Source organism: Chenopodium album, chromosome 17 (genome assembly GCF_948465745.1).
Source record: "Chenopodium album chromosome 17, dcCheAlbu1.1, whole genome shotgun sequence".
Lineage (NCBI taxonomy): Eukaryota > Viridiplantae > Streptophyta > Magnoliopsida > Caryophyllales > Amaranthaceae > Chenopodium > Chenopodium album.
The window spans coordinates 46247765-46260224 of NC_137850.1; the positions used below are offsets into that span (position 1 = coordinate 46247765).

At 36.1% G+C, this 12460-nt stretch overlaps 1 protein-coding gene and 1 pseudogene across 1 annotated transcript; both read right to left on the reverse strand.

Moving 5' to 3' along the window:
- Positions 1-665: 665 nt before the first annotated feature.
- Positions 666-9079, reverse strand: LOC145588229 (uncharacterized). The gene is made up of 10 exons (XM_081644879.1): positions 8681-9079; positions 6142-6209; positions 5379-5404; positions 4642-4732; positions 3046-3141; positions 1986-2054; positions 1757-1815; positions 1529-1651; positions 1259-1330; positions 666-1162 (listed from the first exon to the last, which is right to left on the reverse strand). Exons 1-10 carry the CDS (start codon positions 8768-8770, stop codon positions 1098-1100), a joined length of 759 nt encoding a protein of 252 aa, XP_081501005.1. The 5' UTR covers positions 8771-9079; the 3' UTR covers positions 666-1097.
- A 2067-nt stretch (positions 9080-11146) lies between these two features.
- Positions 11147-12248, reverse strand: LOC145588230 (transcription factor MYB44 pseudogene; annotated as a pseudogene).
- Between the last annotated feature and the right edge of the window lie 212 nt (positions 12249-12460).

The following is a 12460-nucleotide window of genomic DNA, read 5'->3' on the forward strand; positions in this document are numbered from 1 at the left end:
GAGAGTTTATGCAGGTTGGTCTGCTCCACCCCCCCCCCCCCCCCCCCCCCCTCTGGACAGACTTTTCAAGTTATCACATGCCATCTATAAACTCTGCAGGTTATGGAGATGCTTCAATCCTCCTGGACTCTCGACTCTCCCACTTCTTTGCAATGTTAAAGTTGGAGTTTTGGTAGGTTAGCGAGATAATCTGTTCCACCTCCAAACAGACTCTTCCGGTGGTTGCAACCAGAAAGTCCTCAGATCCTTACACAGTTAGATCTTAGGAATTTTTCATGGAAACTTGCATTAGTTCAATGTCACAATTCGGAAAATTCAGGTGTCTTTGAGGGAAGCGTAGCAGCTCTAAAACTCCTAACAAACAAAAAATTGTTCTCTTGCTTTTATTCTGAGAACATGGCTTCATTAGCCTGAAATTTTACGTAAAAAAATTATATTATGTGTAAGGTTCCTTTGCTCAAAAAAAAAAAAAAAAAAAAAAATGCAAGGTTCTTGGATTGGGACTTTAAATTAGCACCGTGGCAATGAACTCACATACTCGTGTATTAGAGCAACACCCTTATCCTACATTTTGACCAGTAAAAGAACAAACTTGTGTATTCGTATTTAACAAACAAGCAACCTGTATTTTGGTTCAAATGTACAAAAACACTACCATACACCCATACACAGAAGAAACAAAGACATTTTCTATTTGCATGTACTGCTTGTAAAGCTCTAATTGCCTTCACATTTCCAAGTTTACATTAGTAAAAGTGCGGAATGCTTTCAACAAAGGAACTACTGGAGCGGACAGGTTAAAAGAATACGCGGAACCATTACATTTAGCATTTTGTTGACAGGATCCACCAATTCCCTTCCTCGGCATCCTATTTCCCATTGCCCCAAAAAATTAAAGGTAAAAAATCTGTAGAAATAGGAAGGGGGGGAGGGGGGAATAGGCCGTATAGGGTAAAAAAATTCAAAAGCTCCCACAAATGACCATCAGGAAAATCTTCATACTTCAAAGGACATTCATAGCACCTCCTGTTTGCCTACTGTCATCTACCGTTTCCAGGTCACTGTATGTGCTTACATCACAAGCTTCAACCTCAGAATCATAGTCGCATACTGAAGTACATGTTCATTATATATCTCGAGGGATTAAAGCCACTAAGAATAACTGCATAACAAAATAGAATAAGAATCAGACAAAATCATGACAGTAATTAATAAAGCTAATTTTAAGACTAATAAAGGAACAATATCTCATACTTACAAATTGGAGAAAGGATTAGAACAATGCCGATAGGATAGAGGAAAAAGGTTGTCCTCTCCAGGAAGGGTAACACTGCATTACGACAAAGGATTAGTCAAAAAGAAACAAAATCTTGAAAAAGCTCTATATCTACTCTAAAATGACAATATTTGCCATTAGCTTGTGGAATTATTCGCATATGGATAAATATAGTAATTCTGAGCCATGATGGATTTGAAGCAACAGTTTTAAACCCGTCTTGAATTTCCAGACCAAAAATGTAAGTCTTACCATCATAACCTAGAAAGTTGAGATAATGGTAGTATGACACAGCAGCCATGAAGAGCAAATTTGACAACAGAACAGGTATGAATCCATGTGCAAGAAGCAGCGGTGACAAAAAGTAATGTATCACTGCAATCAAAAAAATTCCATATAAATTCAGTAGTAAGCCTGTATAAATGTCTCTAGTTACTGAAAACAAAGTTTATGCAAATACCTGAAAGAACAGAAACTTACCATATAGTAAAACAAACATCGGGAAGAAAGAATTGCAGTGCACATCAAATGCATACAGCCTAGCATACCAAATCACAGAATCAAGTCAAACGCAATCACAAGCTTTTAGAATGCAATATCAAAAGTAAACAGAGAGAAACCCCTCATGATACCCAGCGTATACAAGAACGAAGGCCATTCTGATTGATATAATAATTTGCTCAAGTAGACATCCAGAAGCCAAACTCACCATTCTACCCGCTGTTCAACCACATAACTATTCGGAGCCTCTTCTCTTAGGTAATTATTTGTAAGAAACCTGTATGTTCAAGGCAAAATCAGCATCAATATATTCACAAACACAAAGTGATTAAAAGACCCAGCATATCACAAACACAAAGTGACATAATGAATCATCAAAAAATATGTCTTTCACATTATTAAACCACTCTCCTCGTATGTTCTCCTTGATCAAGTATCAGTATTTGTCCCAGGGTCATAGCATAGTGTAAAGATCCCACTCATCCCAGACAGAATTTACAACAGATCAAGTTTACCTATTCAACAAGGACCTTAGCAATTAGCAGGCCATATACTAAACGAAATTGCATCTTTGTATTACTTAAGATTTCAAAATTACTGGCTCATTGGCTATAAAACATGTAACCATTGGATCACAAAATTACCATAGACCCATCAATAACAATAGTATTCAGCATCTAGTTCAAAAATGTCTTTCTGGTTTTAGGAACTTTATACAGAACTTCAGTCAAAACATGTACACTATATAACCACACACCCCCCCACAAAAAAAAAAAAAAAAAAAAAAAACAGATGTCATTTAGAGAACAGACCTACTAAAGAGAGTCCACCACTTAAAACCCACAGACATCATACATAAATTTGGCCAAGGATCATATGCTCATCCAAGAAAGAATAAGGAATCAGAGTCTAGGTAATATAAAGGGCAGGTGCATACCCTAATTACCAAGCTAAAATACAGGAAATCAACCAATACACAGGATTCCATTTATTTTTCCCACCACTGAGACACAGCCAAGCACTCAATGATTCATTCATCATAAAAAAAAAATACTATCTAATGCACACAGGTTAATCATAATAGCTTAGCAGACAAGAGCTCGGAATCATTTAGTTGAGCAAGCGACAACATCCTATTCAATAATTCAAGTGAGAAGCAACAGCATACTAGCATGAAGAAAAGCAGCAAATTTCCATAAGGATATAGAGCATGAAGGGACTTCGTTTTTTTGGAATGAAGGGGGATTGGGGTAAGGGAGTGGATTTACCAACAACAGGTTGCCAACACTGCTCCAGTTATGATGAAATGAAAAAGCAAAACTGAAAGAACTACGTAAACAGCATGTCCTGTGCTATGATCATACCTGCATTCCATACCAATAAAAGGCAATGTCAGAAAATTTGCACTGGACAATACCAGCAATAGCAAAGACCTTAAGGAAAGGTCATATACTTTTGTTTCCATAATGATCATATCTTGAAGGTCAAGAGTTGACAGAACCATAATTTTGGTTTTGTTAGACAGAAAACAATGGGGTTGGGGTACAGGTGATTGGGGCAAAATACAATATAGGTTCAAAAAAACAAAGCAAGAGACAGTGCGCATGCTTTAATTGGGACATTGATATGTCTTTTCAAAATTTACAAGCAATGGTTCCATAACTCCTTCAACAATTATCTGAAACAGTATTATTGTGTGATTCAGTTAGATAAGTGAAAATACATGCTTCCTAGCTCCAACAAAATGATAGTGCATTATTGACAGTCACCGAGTCACGGATGTAATAAGCTGTATAAAGGCAGGGTATACTTTCCCAGAGCTTGGCCGGAAAAAAGATCAAATTATCAGAAAATCAGCTGATGCATCTAAGCATCTAAACAATTCTAAAAACTTCAATGTCAGATTTGTGTCCTCGAAAATTAATTCAGTGAAGCAGATTAGCAATACTCTCCACCCTCTCTATATGACTATTTTAATGCAGATTATATTTGCTCTTCTTGCATAAATTTTATTCAGGCACAAGAAGCCAATTCTGGTAGAGCTCCTTATCTGTGTTTCAAAATATTTCATGTTTCACAACAACCATGAAAATCACTAAATTGTCTCCTGAAGGTGAAAGTCTCTTTTTAAAAGAAAAGACAAAGTTGCAGATAAAAGGTAACTAAACCTTCATACCAAAGAGAGGTGTATGTTTTCTGCATAACCTCTACTTAGTACAGCAGTCATTACTTATTAGACAGAAAGGGAAAAATCATATAATCAAACACATAAATTCTGTTTGGTAAAAGTGAAGCCAATGCAATATACTATTTCTTCAGAAGTTCTTAAAAGACCAAAGATATAAGATCGATTTTTAAAGTACACCTTGTAAATAGTAACTACTGTAAGCATTTGGGGGAAAAGAAATGGGAGAAATTTTTCTAGATTACCCTGATGATTGTCAGAAAAAGACCCAAACTATTAGACCAAGGAAATTATAAACTAGCATATGTTTGGCAGAAAAGATAATCATCTATCAACCATCAAAAGAATGCTCGGCTTTCAAAGCTTGGAAAATAATATTTTCTTGATATTTTCATGAACGAAGTACTACTGTTAGGAGAGTAAATACTCCGAGCAAGTATTCTTTGGAAGCACACAAGACCAAGTAACTCACATCAATATTTTCTAAAATTCTTAATTAAGAAGAGCACATTAAGATAGTGCATATATTATGCTCTTGAAAGCTTAAATTCACTTGCCAACTTATTAATGTTTTAAATCGCATAATCACCCATAATTTTCATAAGAAGGCTACAATCGTGTGGCATAAAACAATTAAATGGCAAGAGAAAAATAGAAGTTAAGAGTTTTTGAGACTTACGCAGCACAATAGGCCAAAGTCGAAACTACTAAGAGAAGGCTGCAAATAACAACAAAAGCAGGATCATCACGAGCCCATTGGTTTTTGGTTTCTGAAAAAACAAGAAATGCAGACAATCAGGAAAAAAAACCTTCGGAGCAATCAACCTTACATTCCAGAAGTTTAATTGCCACTCAGATACAAAACAGAATTTAAATTTCAAGAAGATATTGACTAAAAAAGTGACAAGATCATCCTCAACTCACAAGATTGTGTTACACACAGAACAGGATGACAGCAGATTAAGCTGGGACTGGCAAATGTAAAGGGTAAATGAGTAGTTTTTGCAGCAAGCACAGTAAATTTCGGTTGATCAAAAAGTTTCTTTCCGTACTTAACAGGACATAGGACATATTAGCCCAAGATAATAAAGATTCAAATTCTTCTACTAAGCTATGAAGTTGCAAATGATATGAGACCGAACAACAAATGTCCCATCCAATACAAGACATGCTATGTGTCGCTCAGGCAATATTCATGGGGGACCAATCATCCAAAAAGGGCATGTGTAAATATATAGCCCCTATCATCAATTTGAAAGCTATACAATTACAAACTAGACCAAGGAAAACATTCACATGACAATCTTGCAATATCAGAACTCAAAATCAGTAGAACCACACTAAACTCAACACAGCTAATTTTGTTGCATTCTTGAATATTTGAGAACATGGCAAAGGGGAAGAATAAAAACTTACGTTTGTGGTACTTTGTGTGTTGATAGCTGCATAATTGAACCATATGATATGCCAAAGAAAAAACACACGGTTAGACAATTGTCACAATACATATGTGATCTGTCAGACCCTAATAACAGTACATTATTATGCTGATTTTCTTAGTTCAAAATAAGAGAGAGAGTATGAACGCAAACTTGGTTGATCATATAGTTAATAATATTTTGATGAGGGTGCAAGATGATGGTAGGTATAACTGACTAAGTGTTGGTAATCAAGCCATTATTCTGCACCCCCAAAAAATAAAGAGTAGAAAAGTGGATTATAAAATATTCTTAGTTTAATAACACATGTTATCCCTTCAAAAGATGACTAACATAATACGTCAATAGATACGGTATAAAGGTGCCCTTACTCGCCACACGGCTAACATCCTACAACCACAATTTCTATACACTCCCTAAATTTACAAAAGACACGCACAAGCCACTAATAACAGGTGAACCAAAGGGCATCAATATAAACGCCTTCTTATACATTCGTAATAAGAAGTGAAAATGTTAATACTAGATAAAAATAAAATAATAAAATAAAATAAAATAAATTAAAAATAAAAAAAATAAATTAAAAATAAAAAAATAATAATAATAATAATAAAATAAAAAAAGAAGCTAGGCCTGTTCCTCTGCTCACACAATTTCAGAAAAATCCAACATCATCAATGCAAAAGATGATTCCACCAATAGTAAAAGTAGAGTTCAGGCAAATGGTAACAATTACTTACACCACTTTTGGTGAGGTACACAGATAAAGCATTTGCCAGAAGGTGTATTCAACATCCATTTGTTGCCACTGTAAGCAATCAGCAAAGTAAAGAAAACATGCGATGAGATTATACTTTCTGAACTCCCTTCCCCTGCGTATAGAAGAGAAATATGTGCAAGCAAGATTCCAGCAGAGTAAAATCCACAGAACTTTATGGAAAGTAAAATTCAACAAAGATACGATTTGCCAAAGTGGGAATTTGAACCATACTTATTGACAGGAAAGCACCATCAAGCAATAATAAAGCACTGCGGTGATTTATTGCATCAATTAAAGATACTGGACAACTATGTTAGTGAACCCTTCTATTCGTATATATAAAAATAAAATAAAAAAAACTGTCGAGCGACATGTTCAACAATCTTTCCTCCTTGGAGGACGAGGAACACAGCTTCCCTCCTACCAAAAGATCAACCAACAAACAACACAGCACCCTAGGATCTCGAACTCACCTCAATAAATCAGATTTGATTCTTCAAGAATGAGGAAAGCAGGAATCATATGAATTCCAATGAATTTTGCTAATAGTCAAATCTAAATCTAGCTCGAACTAAAAAAAACCAGTCTCGCCCCTCACCCGGTCCCCCCCTCATCAGCAAAAGTATTGGTCAGAGATATAAACCGGCGCATCTGCAAGAGCCAGTCAAAGCATGCTGTTAAGGAATGAGGAATCTCATAATTTGCACATCCTAGGCAAAAGCTACAAAAAGATTATTCATTGCAGTGGTCTGATTCAACTTTTGCCCCAAGAACACATTCAATTCTTTCACTTTGCTCAGCTATGATTGCTTGCATAGTTGCATCTATTTCTACGAAAAACTTCTTAGATGATTGCACTGATTTCCACCGGCAAATAATGTTCCACACTTCATCTAAGGTTCAAGAGCAATGCTTGAAGCAAATCTCTCTTAATTATTAGTCTTTCAAACCATTAAGTAAAACAAAAGTCAAAATGGACCATCAAAATCACCAGCGTAAGCCACATTCACCTCAAGCACCCCCTTACTCCTGTCTCCTCTGATCCCTAGAATTTGCATTTACATCCCTTCAAAAAAAAATCATGATCCTGATTGAGCTTGTGACATGGTAGCACCTCGATATGTTAATATTCAATCATCAACCTAACAAATAAGTTAGTAAACAGTTGAATTATGTAAGAGCTCTCCATCCAAATTTACTTGCATCATGATCTCAAAAAAAAAAAACCACCCCTGGCAAGCTCTGCAATGGGACATCGATGTTGTACCAAACTCATGTAAAATTAACACCCTTCTATCTTTCGGTTTCATGACATTAATATCACCCCAGGTAATTCTCATATCTATCACAGGGTTCTCGGCTGCGGTTACTATACTGCATCTCAATAGCATACTTAAGACAATGGTCATAAAAGGTTACTGTTGATGCATCCTTTTTTTTTCTTTTTCTTTTTTTTTTAACAGGGCGTACAGCCAAATTGGCTTTGTGGCTTTGTATTGACCAATACATAAAAGGGTCCTTGTAACTCAGGTAAAATTAGTTCCACAAGTTGACAAAATTGTCTGATACAGCAATTGTTGCAGATCCGTGAACTTAAAACCATGGGTTATATAAAGATGACCAAGCATCAGTCTTTATCCTCACAGTAGCCTCCTTTCCAATCCAAATAAAACCACCATGAATTTTGGAAAGGCCACAACCCAAAGTTCATCAATGTGCACCTATATGGCTGATCGTTTCATCCTGTTTACCGTATACAAAACTTAAAGGCATTCAAATAAAAATCTTTTGAGTATTAGTCCTTGCCAAGATGAAAAGTACTCCAGATTCCAATCCTCTCCACACACTCAAAACACAATGTATACTATCAACTTGTCAATCATCCACATAGCTCAACTCCTGTCCCGTTTCCAAAGCCTCACTAGACCTCTCACAGCGACTAAGTTACGACCCAGAACCAGCAAGCAAGAGTAGTAATAATCCTATCAGATCCTTGCAACTTAAAGACGATGCAGTATAATGCAATTGGTTTACACATCTCATATCAAAGTGAATTCAATAATTTGGATCATCACACAACGAGGCGCAGTGACGCCATTTCAAAAGTGCAAGTAAGAAAACAATGCCATATTGTATTTTCATAGCAAATACAGCCATAAACATCAATAATATACTATCAAGTGGGCCGCATTGCCTGATACACTTCCTACTAAAATTGGCAGTTTATCCCAATTACATCAGATCCAAAGAGAAGAATTCAAACATAGCCTTCTAATTACATAAATAAAAAGCTAAATTACCCAGATAATCAGCATATTCAATGTAGATTACTGAAAATTAGATCAACAGCAAAATAAATTAAAAAAATTAAAACAACCCACAAATGATCAAATTGCATATTCGAAATTAACTGTGAAACGAAGAGAAACCCAGATCCAAAAGAAGAATCAACAAGCTTAATTACAAAGCAATTGAACAATTACAGCAAAAAAAAAAAGGGGATTAATAGAAAAAATTACCTTGATAATTCGACGGAGATAATGAGGGAAAACGGGATTAGGTTGCCGAGAAGTGGAAGGCAAACGCCCTTTTGACGTCGTCGGCAACATCTTCGAACTTTCGATCTGAGGATCTCTTCTGCAGCGTGTTCACTTTCTCTCTCTAAGAAGTACGAAAAAGAGTGTGGGAGATGGGGATTAGTTGAAGTGGGTTAGTCGCAAAGAAGATGAAAGAAGAAGAAAAGCTTCATCAAGCGTCTTCTTCCATGGATGACTTTCTCTCTCCTCTCTTGTTCCTGTACTCCATTGATAGGTAGATGATGATACTCTTGTTTTGTTTTTTGGGTTTGCGAAAACTATACAGCCAAACTCCAGATTCCAGAAGATTTGATTACCACCAAATTTTGTCTAATTCTTTGTTTAAGTGTTTCATTAGTTTTTAGTCCCGAGCAACACCCTAAGGCGATATATTTTGAAATGTTTAGTTATTAACGTATGTACTCCGTAACATTACATTATAAAAATAACATCAACTATTGAATATTTGAATGGTTTAGTCTTTGGTAGATAAAACTTTAATTATTTACGTATGTACTCCGTAACATTACATTATAAAAATAATATCAACTATTGAATATTTGAATGGTTTAGTCTTTGGTAGATAAAACTTTAATGTACAAACTTGAGATTATGAAATTAAATCTTGTTTTCATTTGTTTAAAACAATAGTTACACTAATTGGCATGTGATTTTGTCATGCATTCCTAAATACCCAATTAGAAAATATACTAAGGCCCTGTACTCATCAGATTATTTTCAGTCAGTTTAGTTCAACTCTAATAAGTTCACTTCAGCTCTAATAAGTTTAGTTCAATTCAATTCGGTTCAGCTCATTTCACTCAATGAGAACGGGCCCTAAATGTTTTTTATGGCATTACCATTAGAAAAATTTAAACTAATCTAATAAAATCTTTTACGACTATATCTTTCCTATTGATTAATAGAATTTAAGGTTAAAGTTTTTAATAGCTCATGCATGAATGTTCTCTTAAGATTATTTATAATTTGGTCGAGAGTGTTTAGTCAAAATAAATAAATAATTGGTCAAGAGTGAGGGATAGTTCAAGTGGTTAAAGCTTTCCTCTCAATTCTAGGAGGTTATGAGATCGATTCTCACCCTCGCCCTTGTAACTCTCTAAACACCAAGAAAAAAAATAAAAAAGGATTTGGTCATTGTGCTTGTCGGTAAAACACGGGAGCAAAAAGAACAAAAGGTACATATAAATGTTTGTACCCAAAATGGGTCAACAAGTCTAAAGTTTCCAAATTTACAGTCAAAATTATTTGGTTATGAAAAGCAAATAAATTATGGAGTAAGTAATAAATGTAAATATAAACTTGTAACATTATTTATGCATGTATCTCACTATCAACTCACATGTTAGTCGTGACATTAAATTAAATGGTTTTATTTACTTGATCCATTTATGGATTTCTCTAGACAAAACAAAGATCCGAAATACTTTGATAAATATCCTTACTCATTTACGAACGTGTTCATAATCTAGCTTTGATTTACAACCTTTCAACATTTGAAATTGCAATGCACGAAACTAAATTATCAATTGTAATTTCAAAACTAAATTATCAATTGTTGATATTCAAAATTTGAAAATAAATAAGTTAGATTCAATTGACATGTTCTACAAGCATAATAAACAAAACCTTCCAACTTCCTCCTTTAATGAAATTGGAGTATTTTCTCAAAGCTTCTCAAGTTGATTAGAGCAAGAATAGAAGGGTCAACACTTTATAAGCAGAAACGGTTGGACTAACAATAAAAAGCCCATTGAACCTAAAAATCAGTTACAAGAATTACAGTTACAGCCCATGAAATTAAGACAAAGAATTTGTTTGTCCAGCTAATATTAACATCCCATCACACCTAATCAAATTGACCATGATACCCCTCCTTCCCCACCGGCCAACCCATCCTTCAAAAAGATCAAAACTGTCCCAGTGATTGTACCAGCGGAAACCGTACAACCTCCGTACCCATGTGACATTTTTGCGCATTTAAATTTTAATTAATTTTTAAATTACTCGGTGTTTATACAAACATATCATACAATGTCATGATGATCGAACTAAATTTAACTCCCATCCGTCTATTTAAAAACTATACGGATTATAATTTGAACTTATAATGCGACAGATTGACAATTAAATTTTATATATGGCCTACTCCCTTACTATGAAAGTATGGAATAATGTTTGATTTCAATCAATCGGACTAATCCACTACATACATGAAAATGATGCAAATAATGTGTACGATTTGAACTAACAACACGACTAGTCATAACTAACTAGATTTTATCATTTATCTAGGCCAAGAACATAATTTAAATTAATCATATTTTTAGGGAAAAAAAAAATCCTAATTAAAATTCAAAAACCAATTTCTACCAAAACTGTGCTGCTTCATATCCATTTTAAAAACCTAAATCCACTGAATTTTCTACTACTCATTTCTGTACATACATTTTGTGATTTGAAACTACCGAAATTTTAAAAGATTTAAAATAAATGAATTATCTTTTTTTTTCTTTTCTTTTTTTGGGAGATAATTTCTTCCTTCATCATATCATCAATTCACTCATGTCCTTGAATTCAATGGAAATGGCCATTGTAAAACCGCTCAACGACGGCGTTTCGAGCAATATCTCCATCAAAATACACCCCACTCTTCTCAGCCTCCGCCATATAATTCCTCACTTCTTTCCTTATCATCTCCTGCATCACATTCATCAACTCAGGTCCAAACGACATCGTTTCCTTCACCGACTCGTTCTTCTGATTCACCTCCCGAGTCGTCGCCTCAATCCGACTCGTCGGTTGTTGCTGCTGCTGATGTTGCTCTTCCACCCCAGGAAGCGAAAGAGTCAACACAGTCAACGGATCATTCTCAATCTTCTCCTTCTCCTCCGCAACCGCCGACCTAAAACCAACGCCGGAATCGCTGACGTCAGATTCCGACGGACTCAACGGGGGAGAAGAGTGAGAAATCTCCGGCCGTTTTTCCGGCCGATAAAACTCATCTCCGGCGACGATCGACGAAAACTTCCGCTTCAAGGTGCTATTCCAGTGATTCTTTATGGCGTTGTCGGTCCGACCATTAAGCAGCCTCGAAATAGTGGCCCACTTATTCCCGAACTTAGCGTGCGCACGGACGATTATATCGTCCTCCTCCGCGGAAAACGCCCGGTGCTCAACCTCCGGCGAGAGCTGATTACACCACCGGAGACGACACGATTTTCCGGACCTTCCAGAAATCGACTTGCTAATAACAGACCAATTCCTAGCGCCGTGCTTCTCAACAAGCTTTCGTAGGAGTTGGTCCTCTTCGGGACTCCAAGGGCCTTTGATACGATCCGCCGCCATTGAAGAGGAGGTTTGAAGGTGGCTATCCATGATAGTGTAACCCTAATTTTTGAGAGGGAGGAGAGAGAAAATGGAGGAGGAAAAGAGGGAGGGAGGAAGGAGAAGAGGTGGAGGCCTCTAAGATTTGGTGGTCTCTGGAGAGAGAGTGGGGGGGAGAGAGAATGAGGAGAATATAAAGGAAGGGAAAAAGGGAGAAAGGTAAAAAATGTGAAGGAGGAGGATGAGGAGGTTACGGGTATTATCCGGTAAGCGGTTAATTGGGATACAGCTGGAGTGGGGGCCACGCGTCCCCACGTAACTGCTTGGAAATTTACTGGATTTAACTAACTAAAATATCGCCTCCAATAACTTTCTAAT